Source organism: Podarcis gaigeae (genome assembly GCF_964106915.1).
Source record: "Podarcis gaigeae genome assembly, chromosome: 16".
NCBI classification, from domain to species: Eukaryota; Metazoa; Chordata; class Lepidosauria; order Squamata; family Lacertidae; genus Podarcis; species Podarcis gaigeae.
In genome coordinates, this window is record NC_139693.1 from 13,708,418 (window position 1) to 13,730,367 (window position 21,950).

Consider the following 21,950-nt stretch of genomic DNA (forward strand, 5'->3'; position numbering starts at 1 on the left):
CGTCTCGGGTGGGCAGAGGGCTCTTCCCTAGGTGGACTTCCCTGTTGAGGGTCTTGGTGGTTGGCAATGAGCTTGGATACCCACAATGCCCTGCTAGGTAGTAGTGCTATTCCCAGGGCATTGTGGGGAATCTTGAAATGGCAGGTGGCACTCAAACCCAGCTGTCCAGTGATCCATACAGGTGACCACGAGGATGGAAACGGATGATTGACACAGCTGGGTGCGTGTGTGATTTATTAACTCACCTTTTAACATGGGTGCGTATGTCTGTGTCTTGCACATTGGCCTATGTTGCTGTGGTTAGCGGTTGCCTGGTTGAGGTGTGTGTTGGGGCGGCGGCGTGTTGAACACAGCCTAAAAAGCACAGCCCTTGACAGGCTGAGTTGCTGATGGCATAAATCAATCAAGCAGTAAATCTCTGGCTGGGCTGTGCTACCTGCAGCTGCATTGCAGCCTCCGCAGATGGTGGCAGCACTTCCTGTGTGGTGGAGAGGCTGTGAGGCCGAACTTTATCTCTGCTGTTAGATTTCTACATAACTGGCAACTCCCCATTTACGTGGGGGCTGATTTCTGAACAACTGTATGTTTTAAATGAAATCGCATATATTGGGAACACCATTGGAAAAGCCTGCAAACACTCTCTAAACCTCTGGAAACCCTCAAAAAAACCATTTAAAAAAAGCAAAGATCCACCAAATCCCACCATGGTCGCTCCCTCCAAGCCCCCTTGCTCAAACTCCCAACTCTCCACAGGACTCAAAGGTCGGTGCAAAGGCTTCTGGGATTGCGAGGTATAATTTTTGCCATTTCACGCTATTTTTAACACCGTTTTTGCCCCCTTTTGTGCAGTGATCTGTGCATGCGCATGTCTGTACACAAGGACTACTGCTCCCTAACACCATCACCCCCACCTGATGGGGCAGTGAAGCATTTCATACTGCCTGGTATACCAGAGCCAGCAAATGGGGGGGGGGGGGCGGACACGCATGTGGCGGGTGGGCAACAGGTGTGAGCTTTACTTTGCCTGCATTCCAGGGGCAGGAAAATTGGAGGCTTGAGGTTTCCTTGCCTCTGCCTTGGAATGTACAACCTGAGCCTCTGCTTATCGCTTCTGGAGAGTGAGGAAGGGAATTAGCTAACTTGATTGCTACTTCCTGGAATTGGTGGAGCGGCTGAGTCCACCTCCAGAAATGGAGCCGGGAGGGGTGGCTGAGAGCAGGCCTTGTGAGGCCTTGCTGTGAAATGGCAGAGGCCTGAATTCAGGAATCCCATGTTTATTAGGCACCTCTCCTTATTACCTTCAATGCAAATGGGGAAGCTCCCTTTCCCATGTCACTAGCAGGTCAGCATTTTTTTTTAATTCTACTAAATTAAAATATGACTAGAGCTTGATTAAAATAATTAAAGTTGGCTGCAGCAGAGGAAGCCAGGAGCCACAAGCTCTGTGTGTGTTATCTGTCCTCTTTCCAGGATCAGCGGTTTGGTTTGGTTTGTTTTGGAAAAAGGTGTGGCTCAGACACAAATCCTGGCTTTCTTTTCTTAAATAAACGTTTAACTGACTTTGCTGCCTTGGAGGGTGTGGAGGTCCTAGAGAATCTCAGTTCCATCCGTCCACACTCCGTTATTGTTGCCAAGGTGGGGTTTTAATCTGGTGCCTTTTAGATTCTAACAGCAACTAAACAGGTGGAAATGACCTCTGCAGAGCCCTTACTCAAGGTTTTGGCAAGTGGAATAAATTCCTCGCCTCCTAGGTACACGTGTGTGCAAAGTATGGGCAAAGTAAACTTTTCTAAACCCAGGCAGTGCTCCTGAGCATGTGTAAAGAACTGGGTTGCTTCCAGGTGACCTGTTTGCTGAGCATTCCCTCTGATTTGTTTGCGCAAATTTTGTGGGGAGGTTAGTAAATATCGGCTATATATTGAGCATTCATTATGGTTTGTTCTTGGCGAGCTTTCAGTTGCGTCAATTTGCTCGTTCGTGTCCCATTTTCCAGTGCATTTCCCTGTCTCCTTTATTGAAAAAAAGTCTGTTTTTAAAAGTTGGGTTAAGCAGTTTTGTTGTGCCAAATCAATTACTTGCACAACTTGAATTTGCTGGTGTGTGATTTGAACCCCGCCTGAAAATAGAGACAGTCTGGAAGCACCCTGGATCTCTAGCATGAAGAACATGCTTGCACATCTACCCAGCACATGCTCTGGACGATTTTGTCCATCCTGAACTTGGGGGGGTGGGGGGCTTCCAGCGACTCAAGACAGACCTGCAGATGGCTGTGCTACTGTGGGGTTTGAATTTTGAGGTATTGCTAAGAGGCATTGGTCACAAAATAGTTGGCGATGGTGGCGGGGAGGGGGAGCATGAAATAGCGCAGATTAAAAGAGAGAGCTTCTTCCGACAGCCTTGTGCACTTACCATGGGGTGCCAGCTGTATCCTGCTGGTCCTGACTGTGGAGAACTCACAGTATTGATTTTACAGACATGCACACACAACAGCCAGCATCCTCGTTACCAGGAAAAACATATACAAGATATTTGTACCACTCTCTCATTTCGGAAACCGCTTGGAAAGTACCTGTACGTTTTACCCTATGACTTCCTTTCTAGGAGGGTTAAGGACCATTTGTAAAAAAGAAAATGAAAGCTTGAAATCTACATCACCAGTGAAAGCCTTCCCTGTGTGGCAGATCCCTGATCGAGGGGATTGCAAGGCTGGATTTGCATGATGATCCCAGGTGGATTAAACTAAGGAGCATTCTTGGTAGCTGATCTCATCAATAGCTAATCTGGGTCCCCTCTGGATAGATGTTCCTCCACTACAACTCCCATCAACCCATTTAGCGATTAGCTTACCTATCTGAGTTTCTGACACTGCAAGCCTGACTGCTGTCCATGACGGCTAGAATTGCAGTTCAACATCTGGGGGTTGGGGGCAGGTTAAGATGCCCCTGATTAGACCTGTCGGCAGCTGAGCCTCTGTACTCAAGAGCAGTCTACCCCTGGATGCAGAGCAGCTGCAGGGGAAGGCCACTGCTTTCTTGCTGCCCTGCTTGTGAACTTCCCACAGACACCTGGCTGGTTGCCTGAGGCCTGGTGGGGGTCGTGTGGGCACAAAGACGCTGGAGGAATAGGCCTGTATGAGACTGGCTGAGCCTGTCTGTGGCCTCTTCCACCCAAATTAGGCCTTACGGGACCGAGAGTGCAAGGAAAGGTTTGTATTGCTACAACAGTGCCTTGTATAAATATGAGGAAAGTGTTTGGTTTTTTTTTCACACACACCCGGGACCCATAAGCTGCAGCTCCTGACTTTGGCCATCTTCCACTGCCCTCCCTACTTTTGCAGAGAGAGAAAATGTGCCTTTTTTGGCAAGGGCTACTGTGGCTTCAGAAAAAGCTGTACTGGAAGAGGAGGCAAGAGACGGGGTGAGCCGGGGTGTTGGCCGCGGTGCTTAATCACGCTTTTGAGAACTGCCACTTCCCTCGCCTCTTGCACATAAAAGGGAAAAGTAGCTGTTACTTGGAATGCGGGCGAAAAGAGATCTTCTTACTCCTCCGGCATCTGGGGCTAGGCCAGGTTCATGAAGGGGGGAAGAAAGAGGAGGAAACACAGGCTAATAAAATGTTCAAATACCCCTGACTCCCCAGGCTATCTCCTCTCTTCATCCTTTGGGAAGCTTGCGCTGTTAAGTGGCAACGGAGGAATGAAGCACAATCCTGCACCTTAAAAAATAATAATTGCAGAATTTTATTTATCATTCTTATATGTGCTGGAAGCTGCCCAGAGTGGCTGGAGTGTAAAAATAATAATTAATGCATTTACACCCTACCTTTTTCTACAAGGAACTCAAGGTGGCATACATCATTCTTCCCCTTCCTCAGTGAAATTGGTCCAAGGTCACCCAGTGAGATTCATGGCATTCAAACCCTGGTCTCCCAGGTCCTAGTCTGGTGCTCTAACCACTGGCTCTGTGGTTCTCCAATGTGCCCTAGCCCCATGGGTTTTCTCCAGCCTGCATTCCTTAGAATGTCTAGGCGCCATTTATTTTATTCCAGTGAGATTTGCTATTATTTTAATTCTTCATTTCATTTCTATACTGCTTTATATGTTAAAGAAATAAAATCACAAAAGTGGAGATGGAGACGTCGGTCACCAGCCTGGGATCCAGAGATCTCTACATGGTTGCAGTTTAGACCTGTACCAGTAGCAAAATGCACCTGGCTAATTTCTGACACTGCTTCCGAGGGCCACATGACAGTCGTGAGCAGGGCCAGAGGCGAAAGCAGGTGGGATGCTGAATGCAGATTTAAAATTTCCTCAGTAGGCCTGTTCTGAGCCTTTCACACATGTTTGTCTCTCTTTCCTCTGCCATTGTCTGAGTTCAGGGACAGATTTCCAACCAGGCCCAAACCTTTGAGGAATGTACGAAGGTGGGGCAGGGAAGGGTCTGCCCTGGGGAAACGACATGTGAGCTGGGGAGAGCCTCAGGGGCCAGATGGAGAAGCATGGAGGGCCACATATAGTCCTTGGGTCTAAGGCCTCTCAGTTGGTGTGACCAGGGTCAGCCATGGCCTCTACATCCTTTTAAGAACCCGTGAAATGGGTTTTGTGTCAGTGGACCTTGCAGGATGTTTGAGAGCCTTTGAGTACGTAATGAGGCGTGGGCGAGGCTGGAAGAAGATGCTCTCTTCTTACTTCGGGGAGAAAAACCCAAACTGGCAGAGTCGGGAACGTGAGACAGTGTGCCAGGAGACATTTGTGGATGGAAAAGGAATGCTAGTGTGCAGATTAAAATTAAGGCCGTCCTCCTCAGGAGCCTGTCTGTTGCGTTAGTGTGATAAATTGTGCTGGCTTTAGGAACATAGGGATCTGCCTGGCACTGAGTCAGGCCAAGGACTGACATTGCCCACACGGACTGGCAGCGTCTCTTCAGCATCTCCTGCAGGAAGTCTTTCCCAACCCGAATTGGAGATGCCAAGGATTGAACCCAAGGCCTTCTGCAAGCAAAGGCAGATGTTCCGACGCTGAACCTTTCCTCCTGGGTAACTCAGAGGATGGGTAAAATAATTTTTTCCACACTAAACACACACCCAAGCCAAGCTTCTTCTGGTTTTATAAGATATTTTAATTCAGAGAAAGTCTCTCCCATCAGATGTTTAACTGTCCTGGCTGGGAAGTATCCATATTGGAAAGGAAAAGTTATGATAAGACTTCCATCAAATCCTCTTTTTCTTTCAGAAGCCTGTTATTCAGCGACTTCATTGTTAAAGTGCTGCTGGGACATTTGTTTTGAAAGCACATCATGGCAGGATTTGTCGGCATCACCTGCCTTAGTTAGAGTTCCTTTGCGGTGTCTCTGCTCTGTCAATTAAACTGGCCCCAGTTTTTCACCCATTTCACAGCTGAGAAAACAGAGGCTGGCAAATGCCTTGTCAAAGGGTTCACACTTTTTGGTTACAGGCACACTCAGAAGTCAACAGTTGCCTAATAGATGGATCTGTAAGCTGGACCTGACCAGATCACAACAGCAAATCTCCCCCACCTTGCTGTTCACAGGGCTGTGTTTACCTTAAAAATAAGCTGCTTTTCAGTGTAACTTGAAGCCCTTAGGGTGGCTATATATTAACCAAAGGTGGTTTTTTTAACCCCTCGCCAGTTCATTGGTTAAAAACCTGGACTAGTGCCACCACAAAGAATCCTCCCACAGTTGTGAGTCTCACAACTCACAGCCTTAAATGACTCTTGCACTTATTTCCCTGTTACCACAATCTCCCTTACCTGGCATATCTTCCCACAAAACCCAGCTTCTTTTCCTACAGAGCTGGCGCTGCCAGATAATAAGCAACAATTTGGGACTAGGAGGCCCCTGGCATCATTCAGATTTAGCATGTCCAGGCTTGCTTGGTGTCTGACGGGAAAGGATGGTTTAGTGTGGTCAGCAAATTCCAAGCAAGGCTGAAGGCCCGTAGCTTGGTGTTGCTAGCCTGTGCTTGGTGCTCAGAAGGTTCCAGGTTCAAGTCCCGGAGTCTTTGAGTGGGCTGAGAAAGACCCTGTCCTTATTATTCAAATGAATGAATGGAATAAACAGCTGGGGCGGAGGCTGGCTGTTGGCTTCAAAACCTGAAATGGAGAGGTGGTTTGCCAGGGTGTTTTCAGTGGGCTCTTTCGCCTGGAAGAGACGCTGTCTGCATGATGCATCCATCCCTGCCTCGCTCATGTGTCACCGTATCAGGGCAGGGAAAACTGGGGTTGCAATATTATACTGCAGGGGGGCAGCTTGTGGCTGCTGCAGGACACCCCATCTGGAGCCAGAGCAGGGACAAACCTTTCCTTCCTCCGCTGCTTCTGGGGCCAATATATATTTATATATTATCTTGGACTGTGCCGCTGAAATGAAGCAGGCTTGAACCAAACTGTAGCTTTACTGGCTTGGAATATCTATTTGAAAAGGAAGGAAGGCCTTGCAGCAACCTATTTACGAGCCATAATGACAGGCAGAGATCGGAGGCTGGGAGAGTTTTATAGGCAGCCGCAATTGAGACTGAATGGTGGATCTACATAAGCGTAACTGCCCAATAAAACGTCAGCAGCTGCAGCCTTTGTGCTTCATCCAAATGCCCCAAAGGTTTTGGGGAGGAGGTTCGTGTTCTCTCTCTCTCTCTCTCTCTCTCTCTCTCTCTCTCTCTCTCTCTCGTAATAGACTCTTCCTTGGCTGACCTACCCTGGATTAGACTTTTTAACATCTAAATCTGTGCATTTGAACATGAACCTGGCAGGGGGTTCTGACAGCTTGCTTTATTCTACTTATATTCCATGTTTCCTCCAAGGAGCTCAAGTTAGTCCAGCACACCGTTCTCCCCTCACAACAACCCTTCGAGGTAGCTTAGGCTGAGAGACAGTGAGGGGCACAAAGTCACCCAGTGAGTTTCAGGGTTGTGTGGGGATTTGAAACCTAGACTTGCCTGGTCCTTGTCTGGCGCTCTAAGCACTAGATTGGCTCTTTAACTCTTACCAGCATACAGTTAACTCCCTGTATTTCAGAAAATTTAGATGTGTGTTCCAAATGACCCAGTGCAGGACAGTGTGGCCTGGCAGGAGAGTGGGGGGTAAAGAGGGGGGTAGTCTGGAGAAAGTCCCAAGAGATAGAGAGATACCTGGGGGCTGCATTTGGCCCCTAGAATCAAGATCACCCACCCTCTGCTCTAGAGCAAAACTGTTCCCCTTGGCTCACGGTTGTTGGTATCCATCTGTCTCAAGAGACAATGGAGTCTGCCTCTAGGAGTGAAATCAAACCGCTGGGGAATCACGGCGCCTGCTGTGGCTGCAGATACCGGTAACTTGTAACGGCTGCCTCCCGCATTGTTTTTGCTGTCTTGGCAGCACCAAAGTGACCTCTCCGGGCGCAAGCCTGGGCAGTGTGTATGGAGGTTGTGGGCTGGCATCTACAGAGGTTGGCTGGTGGGGCAGAAGGCAGGAGGAAGACCAAGGATAGGAGAAGCCAGAGCCAATGACAGAGAGGCAGCTCCTGATTGGTTGTAAGAAAGAAGGCAGACCGGTTGGTGGGTCAGCACACTGTTTGCCCTTGTGGACCAGCCTCCATGGGGCAGCTGCCTTCATGGATTGCAGGCTGCCTGCAGAAGCAAACAGTAGCTTTATAGCAGGTTTATGGATACGTCCCTAAAAGTACTGGCGCATGCAAATCCTTGTCTACCTTGCACAGCCTGGCTGGTCACTCAAGTGGTCCAGATATCTACAGCGTTTCTCTAGCACCATCATCTCATTAACAAAGAACAGGAATAAATTAAAACCAGTGCTTTTTTTCTTTTTAAAAAATGTTTATTTTGGCTGAAGAAAATCACCACTTTATAGTTCAAATTGGGAAAAAGAAATACAGTAAATGGACAAAAGGCCGCCATCATGGGTATGCGTACCCCTGCATCCCTTCAGAAAAAAGCACTAACTAAAACCTTTAAAGTACTGTACAGTGGTACCTCGGGTTAAGAACTTAAATTGTTCTGGAGGCCCCTTCTTAACCTGAAACTGTTCTTAACCTGAAGCACCACTTTAGCTAACGGGGTTTCCTGCTGCTGCCGCACCGCCAGAGCACGATTTCTGTTCTCATCCTGAAGCAAAGTTCTTAACCTGAAGCACTATTTCTAGGTTAGCGAAGTCTGTAACCAGAAGCGTATGTAACCTGAGGTATAGTGGTGATGTTAAACCAGCAATAGAAAGTGGTAGCAATTTTTTATTTTAAGCCTGGGCAACTAAAACATTTTCACCTTTTGCAAAAGCGCTGGAGCACAGGCCGTGAAATGTGGCCTTCCACCTCTGGCCCTACACATGTTGCTGAACTACAATTCCCATTGGCCATGCTTGCTAGGGCTGATGGGAGTTATAGTTCAGCAGCATTTGGGAGCCACTGGTTCTGCACTCCTGAGCTATGGGCAGTATAATGGCTAGAGCAACACAGCCTGCTTGGCATACAGACCTATCCCCAGGTTGACCCCCCCCCCTTTCCTCCTTTCCCCTTCTTAATGGCTGGGAAGGAGAAAGGGTTTCCTGTTTCTTTCCTAAACGTTGTTCTTGCTCGCACACTTGATCTGGCTCCAGAATGGTCTCTGCTGTAGGTTAACTGCAGGAAAAGCCTTGAAAGTCTCCTCTCCCTCCCCGCAAAGCTTTGCCGGTTCTAGGAATTGTCCCTATCTGAAACCTCCTTTGCTTCCTGATTGCTAACTTGGCCCTGTGCCTGCCTCTTCTAGGGTGGCTTCCGCTCTGAAATCCGGTGGGGCCTCTCGGCGCTCTCTAGATGATTGAGTCTGATCTTTGAGCATTCTGGCACTCTTTTTCCTCCGCTGCATGACCCTGCATTGCCCTCTGCTTGGCAAATGGTTGCTGCAAAAGGGCAGGCAAACCTGGCACTTGGTAAAGGTAAAGGGACCCCTGACCATGAGGTCCAGTAGTGACCAACTCTGGGGTTGCGGCGCTCATCTCGCTTTATTGGCCGAGGGAGCCGGCGTACAGCTTCCGGGTCATGTGGCCAGCATGACTAAGCCGCTTCTGGCGAACCAGAGCTGCGCACGGAAACGCCGTTTACCTTCCCGCCAGAGTGGTACCTATTTATCTACTTGCACTTTGACATGCTTTCGAACTGCTAGGTGGGCAGGAGCTGGGACCGAGCAACGGGAGCTTACCCCGTTGTGGGGATTTGAACCGCTGACCTGATCGGCAAACCCTAGGCTCTGTGGTTTAACCCACAGCGCCACCCAGACACTTTTTTCCTGATCGCTTGGGCTGAAGGGAAATTGCCTGCAGGTGATGATCAGATGGGGAGCGCCCTCCCTCTCTCTCTCTCTCTCTCTCTCTCTCTCTCTTGCTCAGCTTTGTTTCCCTTGCCTTCTAGGCTGGGGCTGGGAACTTGTTCAGTGGAAAGCCTCCATGGGCTTCCTTAATAGAAGCACCAAACAGACACACAGTACATGCCCTGAACACAGATGCGCACCAAGGACTGAGATGAGCTTTAGACAATGTATGCCAGGGTTAAATTGAGCTGGGCAGTAGCATACATGGAATCTGACTGTGAAGAGGGCCTTGGCCAAATGTGCATTTCTTACCTGCCTCTTGCACACTCCCAACCATTATGCATCTACTCTTTTTGGCAATGCAAATTGCAGGCATAGGCTGGGGGGGGGGGCTACAGTGGAGGGCAAAGGGTTAAGCCCCCTCTAATGGGCTCACAGGGTCCAATTCCCTATTGAAACCCCTTTAAGTAGGTAGCGAGCAGCATTTAACCTAGTGAATTTTAGTTAGAGGGTAGACTTGTTGCAACCATGCACAGAGATGCTGTTGTTTGTGGTAGGATCTGCATTAAGGTAAAGGTAAAGGTACCCCTGCCCGTACGGGCCAGTCTTGACAGACTCTGGGGTTGTGCGCCCATCTCACTCAAGAGGCCAGGGGCCAGCACTGTCCGGAGACACTTCCGGGTCACGTGGCCAGCGTGACATCGCTGCTCTGACGAGCCAGAGCTGCACACGGAAACGCCGTTTACCTTCCCGCTGGTAAGCGGTCCCTATTTATCTACTTGCACCCGGGGGTGCTTTTGAACTGCTAGGTTGGCAGGCGCTGGGACCGAGCAGCGGGAGCGCACCCCGCCGCAGGGATTCGAACTGCCGGCCTTTCGATCGGCAAGTCCTAGGCGCTGAGGCTTTAACCCACAGCGCCACCTGCGTCCCCAGGATCTGCAATCTGCATTAGTTGGATAGAAAAAAAGGTTTCTAGTACTAGTCTGGAGAAGAACAATGCAGCCATGCTTGTTCTCTCATAGTTAAAGATAACCTCTAATTTTGAGGTCCAGGATAGAAGTGGGAGGAGGAGGAGGTTGTAAAAAAAGAAAAGAAAAAAGGATGCAACCTGAGTATCAGTCTAAACCACGACAGGTCAGCTGAAGTTAAAGATACGGGGACAGCCTGGGAGTCTTTACCTCTGTCTAACACCATGCAAAGCCCTCTTCTGCAAGCCGAGTTGCACCCCTCTATCCTCTCCATTCCTGGGACTGCATGGTGAAGGGTGGGCAACAAATTGAATAATAATCCAGACTCTGTCCACAACACCTGCGATTTGCTGCTTTCTCCCTCCCTCTTGACTTCAACATAAAGCCTTATTTGGCTACGGACCACCTCTCTCCATATGTGCCTCTTCTGAAGGAGGTTCCAAGGGTGGCAACACGAGAACGGGCCATTTCGGCGGTGGCTCCCCATTTGTGGAATGCTCTCCCCAGGGAAGCTTCCCTGGCACCTTCATTACAGATCTTTTTTAGGCGCCAGGCAAAAATGTTTCTATATAACCTTTGGCTGCTGAACATTCTGTGGCGGGGGTGCTCAAACTTTTTTCAAAAAGGGCCAGATTTGATGAAGTAAACATACGTGAGGGCCGATCAAAATTGTTGAGCCTTTTTACAATTTTACCCAAAGGTGGTTGAGCTTTTTTTAGGATTGAAGTTTTTTTTTAGGGTTTTACCCCAGGATATGTACTGCCAGCAGGCCAGATTAGTTCCCCAAAATGGACTTTGGACACGACTGTTCTATGGCCTTTAAAATGTTGGAAGGGGGTTTATTGGTTTGTTCTTGCCTTTATTTTATTATGTGTTTTGTGTTCTCATTTTAGAATTTTTATGTTGTGAGCTGCCCTGTGATCTTTGGATGAAGGGCGGTGTCTTGCAAGGGCGTTGTACCTGTCCCACTTTGATCCTTCACATCATACCTAACTCTCAGTGCATCTATCCATGGTGCAAAACCCTGATGGATTCTGGGTAAATTCTAGCAGTCTTAATTCCAGGAATGGGGAAACCTCAGCCTGGGGGCCAAAGGTGGCCCTCAGGACTCCTCACAAACTTCACACCTCACAAACCCTGCTTTGCACCTCTTTTGAGTGTTTTCGCCTGGCTGAAATATGTCTTTGCAAGCTGATAATGCCTCTTCCTTGTGGGAAGAAAGGATAGAAAGGGCTGTGTGAATGTATACAGAATCTGGCCTGTCGTGCAAAGGCAAATTATATACGTTTCTTTGCCCTTTGCTTTTGCCTCTGAGAAAATGAGAGAATCCAGTGATTTAAGATGTTGCACATAACTTTTGTTGTGATACTACTCAACCTCTCCCTGTTTTCCTTTTTTTACAAAAAAAAACAACCCTCCTGTTTATATAACTGTTTTTAAAAATAGAAATCAGTTCAGGTCTCAGACTTCCCCAGTGTTCAAAAGTGGGGGAGTGAGGTGGGGGAGAGTTGTTTTATTTCCTAGAAGACTTTGGGGGCATTAGAAGGTGCCAAGGAGAGAGATTCACATCAGTATGGAAAGCCTGGCTTCAGTCTTGAGTGTGTGAAGAGGAGGAATCTGTGATCTTTCGGTTTAATCCTGTTTCATAACTCCCCTCCCCTTTTTTTCCTGAATTGATGGGTCCCTGAACGCTGCCTCCTGGTGGAGTTTGGGGGCTCGAGGCGAATTTGCTTAAAACTTCCTTAATATAGAATTGCAGCCTGCTCTGTGTTTTTCTCATCGTGGAACCGCAGTGTTGGAAGGGCACCCCCAAAGGTCCTCTAGTCCAACCCCCTGCAGTGCAGGAGTCACAACTAAAGAATCCCTGACAGACAGCCACCCGACCTCTTATTTAAAACTCTCCACTGTCTCTTAACTCCCACCACTTCAGGTCTTCTGTGAAAGGGGTTTGGGGGGACCGTATTTTGTTGCAGTAGCCCATAGCCATTAGTTTCACCTGGCTTCACTAGCCTTGTGTTCCATGAGAGTCTTACCTCTTTGAAGAGTAGACTAGGACTGTAGACTCAGTCTCCTGTCCACTCTCCATTTACTGCATTCCTAGTGCTGAGGTTTTAATCCCGCCTTCACACAACCGTTATCTGAAATGCCTGTGTACCCTGTGTAAAATGCTACTGTTTAAGATGTTTTTTCAAACCATCTTCCCTCCAGTTCGAGTCCTTAAGCCGTTTCTAGTTCAGCTCTAGCTCAGGTGTGGACACCTCTGCAAATAGGGGTAAAGGCGCCCCAGCGCTTTCTGGTGTGGACACGAGCAGAAGCGAATCTGACACTACTGAAGCTATGCTGATCTGAACAGCTTGGGCTGGGGAGGGGGAGCCCTGTGAAACACACTAAGAAAACAGCAGCTTCACAGCACTCTTAAGGCAGTGATGTGAACATGCCCATGGATCCCACCCAACAGAAATCAAGAGGATTCTGCACACACGGAACACATGCTTCTCGATTCTCCAATCTGGCAAGCAAGAGGCCCTATCACAGTTCCAAAGACAAAGCACTCAAAGGCTGCATTACATGGGGGTTGGACTAGATGATCCTTGGTGCCCCATTCCAACCTGACAATTCTGAGAGGCCTGGCTTTGAGAGCAGGTCTGTCTGGGTCAGATAGACAAGCCCTGGGGGTCATGTTGCGTCCTTGGGCCTGAGGCAGAAAGTGCCAAGCAAAATGGCCTGACTTGGTTTCAGACTGCCTCCAATACAAAAACATTTATGCATTGTAGAGGGTTGACCCCGTCCAACTCCACAATTCTGCTTACCTCAGAACCACAGTAGCAAAGTGGTTTGCGCTGGGGGTTGGAGCTTGGTCCCTCCCTCAAAGGGCTATTGTGAGGATGAAATGCAACAGGGTGATAGCGTGGGATGAGCCATATACAGCGGTACCTCAGTTTTCAAATGTCTCAGAAGTCGAACGTTTCGGTTTTCAGACGCCAAAAACCCAGAAGTAAATCCTTCTGTTTTTGAACACTCCTCAGAAGTCGAACGGCTTCTGCTGAGTGTTTCTCAATTTTCTCAATTAAATTTGCAGACCGCCCTTTGCACCTCAGTTTTCGAACATTTCGGAAGTCAAACGGTCTTCTGAAACGGATTACGTTCGAAAACCGAGGTGCCACTGTATATGCTCTTATTTTGAGGGAGGATGCTTTTTTTAAAAATAAAATAAATCAGCACTGAGAGTGACCTTGCCACTCCTTTTTTAAAAATGAGGGTTTGGGGGGGGCACACTGCACATGCTCAGAGGCCTAAGGTTCCACGTGTTTAAAAACTTGGCAGCCCCAAAGATGTACTGTCAGCCCAGTGTGGTTTGAGAAGGCCCCAGGCACTCCTCCTTGGCCAGCTTGTGGCTGGCTCCAAATTTCAGGCCTCCTGCGGAGCAGCTGGGGGGGGGGGGCCTTCTCTTCCTTTCTCTCCACCCCCACCCCAGTTTCCCAGACTGTGGCGGGTGGGGGGCACGGAGGGTCTGGAGAGAGCAAGAGACAATGGCTGGCAGTGTTGTCTGGAGAGGGTCGGACAATGGGCTACGGTGGGTGGTTCTGTAAGCTTTTGAGAATTGCTGGGGGATTTGAGGCAGGGAGGCCTGTGAGAATCTGCTGGAGTGTAAAACTGGCTCCTTGGCAGAACAGCCGTTCCCATTTTCAGGGCGCTGTTCCTGGAAGGAGGCTTCTGTTCTGACTACCACCTCCCCGGTCGATCTTGGGTTTTCTTGCAAAATGAAGCTTCTGGCCCAGTGTTCTTTTCAAAGTGTTCTTGCTCTTTCCTGAATCGAAACTTGCAGGCTCAGTTACCGTATACTCAAAAAGGCCTGCACACGCTCTCTTATTTAAAAAATAATAATTGTTGGGATAGCTGGCTGCAGAATGAATGAGAGTCCGCTGCCTCTCAAGGGAGTCCATTCCACAGTCCATTTTACTGTCAGAAAGTTCTTGCTGATACTCAATTGGAATCTCCTTTCTTGTACAGTGGTACCTCAGGTTACATACACTTCAGGTTACATACACTTCAGGTTACAGACTCGGCTAACCCAGAAATAGTGCTTCAGGTTAAGAACTTTGCTTCAGAATGAGAACAGAAATCGTGCTCCGGCCATGTGGCGGCTGCAGGAGGCCCCATTAGCTAAAGTGGTGCTTCAGGTTAAGAACAGTTTCAGGTTAAGAACGGACCTCTGGAACAAATTAAGTACTTAACCCGAGGTACCACTGTACTGTAATCTGAATTGTTGGTTTGGGTCCTCCCCTCTGGAGCAGCAGAAAACAAGCTTGCTCTCATCATCCGTGTGGCAGCACTTCAGATCACTTGAATATGGGGAAGAAGATGCTGTAGCTCAGGCACAGAGCATTTGCTTTGCATGCAGAAGGTTCTGGGTTCGATCCCCATGCGAGTCACTGTGGACCATAATACGCTAGATGGATCAATAGCTGGACTTTCTCTCAGACCGTTTCCCTTGTTCCTAGTTTGGATAGTGCATATAAAAAAACAACGGTAAGACGTGGGAATTTGTGACACAATAGGAGGCAGGGGGAGTTGCAGGTTGGGGTTTTGGTGTGTGTTTTCTTTCTCTCTGATCACTTGAAAGCAACTTCTGATCACCCCAGGCGAGTTGTCTGTTTACAAGCCTGATCTAACCACTAAGGCCTTGCCCTTGCTTTGCATCTTGGCACAGATCCTGCCCTGCAGGCAAAGGCAAACTGGGGTGTGCCTGGCCTCTGAGCAAGCAGAGATTCCCCACCTACTTGTAAAACAGCATCCCTTGAAAGGGAACTCTCCAAAGCCCCAGGAGAAGGGATTTAATCGCCTCCGCCCCCATACAACTGCCATTCTCCCCCTCCTCTTGCAAAACAATATAGCCTTTGGGCTGGGTGCTGTAATGGTTTATAAAGGGCCTGTGTGTGCTCTCCAGGGATTTATTGAGGTATGCAGTAGCTGGCATTGCTAATCCGCAATGGTGGACCATAGAGTATCTGCCATGCATACCAAAAGTCCCAGGTTCAGCTGGGAGAGACTCATGTCTGAAATCCTGGAGAGCTGCTGCCGATCAGTGTGGACAATACTGAACTAGATGGACCAATGATCTGGCTTGGCATCAGTGTTCAAAATTCGCCAGGTGCATTTTGCACCAGGCTATCGACCAAGTGAAGGTGCCAGGGTGGTGCCTTACATCTCCACCAGCTGGAGGTGCATGCCTGAGGATCCTTGGATCTGGACTGTTTACACACACTAATATCACATCCTATAGAATTCTACCAGTTATACTTCTATCTGCACAATCAGAATTAATTTCAGGAACCAAAATGCTTTGCCTCTGCAGCCTGGGCAGGAGCAGTCGCCATTCAGAAAAAGAGGTCGGATTAGGCCAATTTATATGTGGACTGGTCCTGGATCAAGGGACTTTCATTCTTTAAGTTCTCAAATTTCTTAACCTAGGCTCATGGCTGTCATCTGAACTAGCCAGATGTTTAACTGAGAAACCCATCATTTGAAAAAGAAGACTTTAGAGCCTCCTGGCTGAAAAAAGGGCAACTAGATATTGGAGCCTAACACTGCTTGGTTTAAAGCAGATTCCCGTGTTCCTATTTAAAGCCGGCCTTTATTTAAAGCCATGAGGAATGGAATCTTTATTTTTAAAGGAAGAGCCATAGCTCAGTCGTAGTGCCTGCTTTGCATGCATACGGTTCCATCTTTGGTGTCCACAGGTAGGGCTAAGGACATCCTCTGTCTGAAATCCTGGGAGGCTGCTGCAAATCTCAGTGGGCATTTCTGAGCTCAATAGGCCCAGGGGTATAAGGCAGGTTCCTTTGCCCTTCCTATGGAAACGCTTCTCCGCTCTGCAGTTACTTGGGTCATCCGCCGCCTCCTTCCTTCCTGCCGGTGCCAGTTTGCTTCCTGAGCTTCCTGTTTTGAGCATGATGGCTCTGCGCTCTGCCTGCACAGTCACAATGCTTCTGAATGCTCCTTGCTGCAAACAGCAAGAGGGGAGAGAGGGCTCTTGTGCTCAGAGCCCTCTTTTGGGTTTTCCCTGCTTTTGGGTTTTCCACCCTGGGCATCTGGTGGGCCACTGCGAGAAAAGGATGCTGGACTCGATGGGCCACATGTCTGATCCAGCAAACATATCATTATGTTTTGTGGGTTGTTTTCATGGTCTGGCATACTTAACACTTTTTCTGGCTTTTCTAGCAACCCAACGACTTGTGGGTGCCAGGGCTGTTGCAGTCTTCTATTCCATTCCTGCAAACCCTTGTCTAGGGATGCTTAAGGTTCTTGTAAAGCCACATTCTTCTTGTGTGTGTGTGTGTGTGTGTTTTTTTAAACCAACCTACCTGATTTGCCTTACCAGAATGATAAGAGTCAACCGGGGTTGGTTGAAGCAGTGGCGTAGCGTGGGTTGTCAGCACCCGGGGCAAGCCAAGTAATTTGCGCCCCCTAACCCGTGGATTTGCGCCCCCTAACCCGTGGATTTGTGCCCCCTAACCCGTGGATTTGTGCCTCCTAACCCGTGGATTTGCGCCCCCTAACCCCCAGATGTTGCACCCAGCGCGGCCGCCCCCCCTGCACCCCCCACGCTACGCCATTGGGTTGAAGACTTAGCTGGCTTGTGTCAGTGTTAAAAAGAACTGCTGGAACAGGAGCTGTGCTAGGATGCGTTTGGGAAGGGCCACCACTCTTTTGTCTCCACCTAACCATCTCTGGGCCGAGGAACACGGCCTGAGAATTCCCGTGTAGTTTGCTAAATGCTCACTACTGCCTGCTCTGCTTGTTCTGCAGCAGCCCATCCTACTTGCTCCTCTGCTGGTGCAGCGTGTTCCTGGGAAGGGCAGTTTCTAAAAACCACCTATAATGGGTAATTAGCACAAGCCGTACACCACAGAATGTGTCCAGGGCTCATTGCAGGCAGGCATTTACATGCAAGCGTTCTGGAAGTGAAAAGCAGCACACACACACACACCCCCACTCCAATTTATTGCATGGGACTGCAGCTCAGATACAGATATGAGATCACGGTCTTCTCCAACTGAAAGCAGGTCCTTGGCTGAGACATTAGAGGGTTAGTGCCAGTTTCATAAGAGAAAGATTCTCCCCTGACTTTTTGTCTGTTGCGTTTATGTTATTTCAGAAAAGTCTCTATTTTTCTGGTTATGATAGGATTATATTGCCTTGACGTTTAATAAAATAGTTTTGATTTTTTTTCTTTTTAAAGAAACCATTTTTATTTCAAGCTTTCGCTTTTGTCTTTATAATTTTTTTCTAAAAACCTCTTAAAGTCTAGAGAAAAATGAGTACTATAAGTTGTACCCTGATGTTAATCTTACTCAGAGTAAACCCACTGGAATTAATCAACGTGACCAACCTGGGCTCATTAATTTCAGTGGGTCTACTCTTAAGTAGAAGTTAGCTGTCTGCCAAAAAAAGCACTTCAAACAAACCAAGCGATTTGTAAGAACCTTCAGCATATGCATTTCTCTGTAATGTTAAAATGTCAACAAAAAAAGGAAGCAGCAACATGGTACCCATGGTATTTTTGGGAGTTCAAATTCAGGATGTGCTCCTGAGGTTTCCTGGAGAGCCAGGCTGATGCTCCTCCCTCATGTTCCCTTCCAGCACTACAGATCTATGATTCTATGATTCTCTTTCTTTAGGTCTGTGTGTCTTTGCTCTATCTAGCCTTCCGAGGTACACCAAACCCCCACACAGCCGCCATGGCAAACAGAGGCCCCGCTTACGGACTCAGCAGGGAGGTTCAGAACAAGATCGACAAGCAGTATGACGACGAACTGGAGCAGATTTTAATCCAGTGGATCGTTGCCCAGTGTGGGCCGGAAGTCGGGCAGCCCCAGCCAGGCAAGAAGAACTTCCAAGAGTGGCTGAAAGATGGAACGGTAAGGAGTTTGGTGTGGCTTCGTTCAGCCTAGAAGGTTTGGGGTCCCTCTAATCTAAGGCAATCTAAGTCATGCAGTGCCTTTAAGGAGAGGCTGCAGGTATTCATTGGTGTGGGCTCCCATGGGCTAGAGCAGGCAAGCCTGATCTATTCCATTTCGTACAAGATCTACTAACTGGAGCCTAGTGCTGCTGCTCAGAGCAGCGTTCGAAATTCGCCAGGCACATTTTCATCTAACTATTGGCTACTTGCGGCCAAGCGGTGCCAGGATGGCGTCTGACGGCTCCACCATCTGGAGGTGCCTGCCTGGGGATCCTTGGATCTTGACTGCTTTCACGACACTCGCAACATGCCCTTTAGAATTCTGCCTGATATATTTTATCTGCACACAATCAGAATGAATTTCAGGAACCGAAAGGTCGTACTGAAAAATACAACTTCCGAGCTTCCTGGCCCCCAAAAATGACAGCTGAACATTTCGTTTTGGCAGCAGTAACCCTGGTTTAAGGAACCATTTGGTGCCTAGCTTATTTATCCGAGTTTCTAACACTGACTCAGAGTGTTAGACCTTTGAAGCCCTAAACAGCCGCGGTCCAGTATACCTGAAGGAGCAACTCTACCCCCATCATTCAGCCTGGACACTGAGGTCCAGCGGCGAGGGCCTTCTGGTGGTTCCCTCACTGCGAGAAGTGAGGTTACAGGGAATCGGGCAGAGGGCCTTCTCAGTGGTGGCTCCTGCCCTGTGGAACGCCCTCCCATCAGATGTCAAGGAAATAAACTACGACCTGACTTTTAGAAAACGTCTGAAGGGAGAGTTTTTAATGTTTGATGTTTTATCGTGTTTCTAATATTCTGTTGGGAACTGCCCAGAGTGGCTGGGGAAACCCAGCCAGATGGACATGGTATAAATAAATTATTATTATTATTATTATTATTATTATTATTATTATTTATTATAACAGACTCCATTTTCTTCCTGGCCCCTGATTAGGTGTTATGCCACCTCATCAACAGCCTTTGCCCCAAGGGACAGAAGCTGGTGGCGAAGATCCAGAGTTCTAGTATGGCTTTCAAGCAGATGGAGCAGATTTCTCAGTTCCTGCGTGCAGCCGAGCAGTATGGCATCCAGGCCACAGACATATTCCAGACGGTGGACCTCTGGGAAGGTACAAAGTATTTGCGGCGGAGGGCAGGGAGAAGGAGGGAGGGCAGAGGGAGCATCTCTGAGGGGAAACCACGTGTGATCTAAGGCAGGTGTGGGGAGTCCATAGGCCCCCCCACCTGGCTCCCAGCCTCCCCAAGCCTAGCCTTGCCCAATTCCTCCCTGACTGCAGTTAGGGTTGAAGGCTGTCCCTCAAAGCCTGCCTGCTATGGGGCGGCAGTCTTCCAGAAGAGCACATCAGGGCTCTGCAGTGTTAATGCTCCCTCCCACAGCTGCAGTCTCCAGGAAAGTCTCCCCATTCCCTCTTGGCAATTAGGGATGGAAAGGAAAAGAAACCTAGATTGCTTTTTTCAGCAATTAAATGGCAGGCATGAAGTCGCCTCACCACTTTGACTTGGGGGGCTGGCATTTCTGATTTGAGCTGGTATCTGGATCATTGAATTCTCCATTTCTAAAGGGTCGAGGGCAGAAAAACAGGAGCAAGGCCAAGGAAGTGTCTCTTTTGGCACAACTTTTAAAAACAGCGCAGATCTCTGCCAAATCGGTCCACTTTATAAAATAAGCTCCTGGCCGTTTGGAGAAGTTAAGATCAGAGCTTCCATTTTTACCTAACCTGCATTGCGGGATGAGGGTGGATTCTTAATGGCCTGTTTGGTGTTTGGTAGAGTGCTTTTACTTAGCAACATTTCTATCTCACCTTTCCTCCAAGGAGCTCAAGGTTGTGTAGATTGTTCCCCCCTCCATTTTATCCTCACAATAACCCTGTGAGGTAGGCTGTGAGACTAAGAGGTCTCCCAGTGAACTTCTTCGCTAAGTGGGGATTTGAACCCGGGTCTGCCTAGTCCAAAACTCTAGCCACTACATTACACTGCCTCTTGCTTTAGGTAAAGGTAAAGGGACCCCTGACCATTAGGTCCAGTCGTGACCGACTCTGGGGTTGCAGTGCTCATCTCACTTTATTGGCCAAGGGAGCCGGTGTACAGCTTCCGGGTCATGTGGCCAGCATGACTAAGCCGCTTCTGGCGAACCAGAGCAGCGCACAGAAACACCGTTTACCTTCCCGCCAGAGCGGTACCTATTGATCTACTTGCACTTTGACGTGCTTTCAAACTGCTAGGTTGGCAGGAGCAGGAACCAAGCAACGGGAGCTCATCCCGTCACGGGGATTTGAACCGCCGACCTTCTGATCAGCAAGTCCTAGGCTCTGTGGTTTAACCCACAGCGCCACCCACGTCCCAGACTCTTTCTTTACCCAGGATTAATTCCCAGCCATCTCCAATCAAAAGGGCCTTGGGTAGAAAGTAGTGTGGAAAAACTCTCCCTGCCCTAGAGAGCTGCTGCCAGTCTGTGCTGAGCAGACTGCGCTGGACTTGGTGGTTTCACCCTTCTTGCAAAGCAGCTTTTCGTGTAATTGTTGCTGCTTCCTGGTGATGGTGAGCCGAAACAGGAAAAAATTGTGGGGAAACGATGCAAGATCGCCTTGCCTAACTGGTAAAAGGGAGTGGCCTTTTGCAGTCCTTGGCTTCAGCACTTTAGGGTCTCTGCCAGACTGTAAAAGAGCACAGTGCTCCTGCTTGATCTTGAGAATGGTGTTAAGGTTGGACATGGTGCATATATTTGATCAACTTCTGAATTCTTTCAACCCACAGCTAAACACATGGCCAGCGTGCAGAGAACCTTGATGAACCTGGGAGGCTTGGCGGTCTCTAAAGGAGACGGCCTCTTCGTTGGGGACCCCAACTGGTTTCCTAAGTAAGTGCTGTGGCAAGAGGGTGTGTGTGTGTGTGTGTGTGTGTGTGTGTGTGTGTGTGTACTAACTCCATATTGGGTTCAAATTTGTAAGGCATGGAATAAGGGAAGAAAATCACTGTTCACCGTAGGGTTGTTCTGTAACAATCCCAGAAGTAGTTGCATTATAATGCTTCCAAAAAGCACTCTGTAACATTACAGTGGTACCTTGGTTGTTGAAGTTAATCCGTTCCAGGAGTCCATTTGACTCCCGAAAACCAAGGCATGGCTTCCGATTGGCTGCAGGAGCTTCCTGCACTCAATCAGAAGCCGCGTCGGATGTTCGGCTTCCGAAAAACGTTCACAAACCGGAACACTTACTTCCAGGTTTGTGGCGTTTGGGAACCAATTTGTTCAGGATCCAAGCCATTCGACAACCAAGGTACCACTGTATTCAGTCATCACTGGGACAACCTTGTTGGGTAAGCCAGTATTATTCCCATTTAGCTACTGTGAGAAGAGGAAGGTTGAGTGACAATGGCAGGAGATGAGAGGCTGCTGCTGCACATTCAAAACATTTTAAAACTTCTCAAAACATGGCTGCATAACGTCATTTATCCATTGCACTTCAGCTGGCGGCTCGGAGTCTGCTGCTGCACAGGTGATGACCTTGTGGTCCTCTAGACCACAGCATATCTGGCCCTATGCCTTCCAGTTTTAACTCCTAGCTCCCAGCCTCTGTGGCGAATGATTGGGTATGATGGGATTTGTAGTCCCCAAAATGCAGAGAGCACCACATTGGCCATCCCTGCTCTGGATATTGTTGGACTCGGCCAGCATGGCCAGTGGTAGGGGATGCTGGGAGGTACAGACCAGAAAC

General features: G+C 48.6%; 1 protein-coding gene across 4 annotated transcripts in view; it reads left to right on the forward strand.

The window, feature by feature from the left end:
* The window catches only part of TAGLN2 (transgelin 2), a 70,079-nt gene that overhangs the window by 45,758 nt on the left and 2,371 nt on the right, over window positions 1-21,950 (forward strand). For 2 of the 4 annotated variants that reach the window (XM_083716366.1, XM_083716365.1), the window contains exons 2-4: window positions 17,942-18,181; window positions 19,172-19,346; window positions 20,992-21,094. In XM_083716366.1, the coding sequence (XP_083572492.1) occupies window positions 18,002-18,181; window positions 19,172-19,346; window positions 20,992-21,094 (458 nt within the window). In that variant the 5' untranslated portion in view covers window positions 17,942-18,001. Of the gene's footprint in view, window positions 1-110; window positions 221-1,170; window positions 1,343-17,941; window positions 18,182-19,171; window positions 19,347-20,991; window positions 21,095-21,950 lie in introns of those variants that run through there. The other 2 variants (XM_083716367.1, XM_083716368.1) reach the window with 2 other exon arrangements.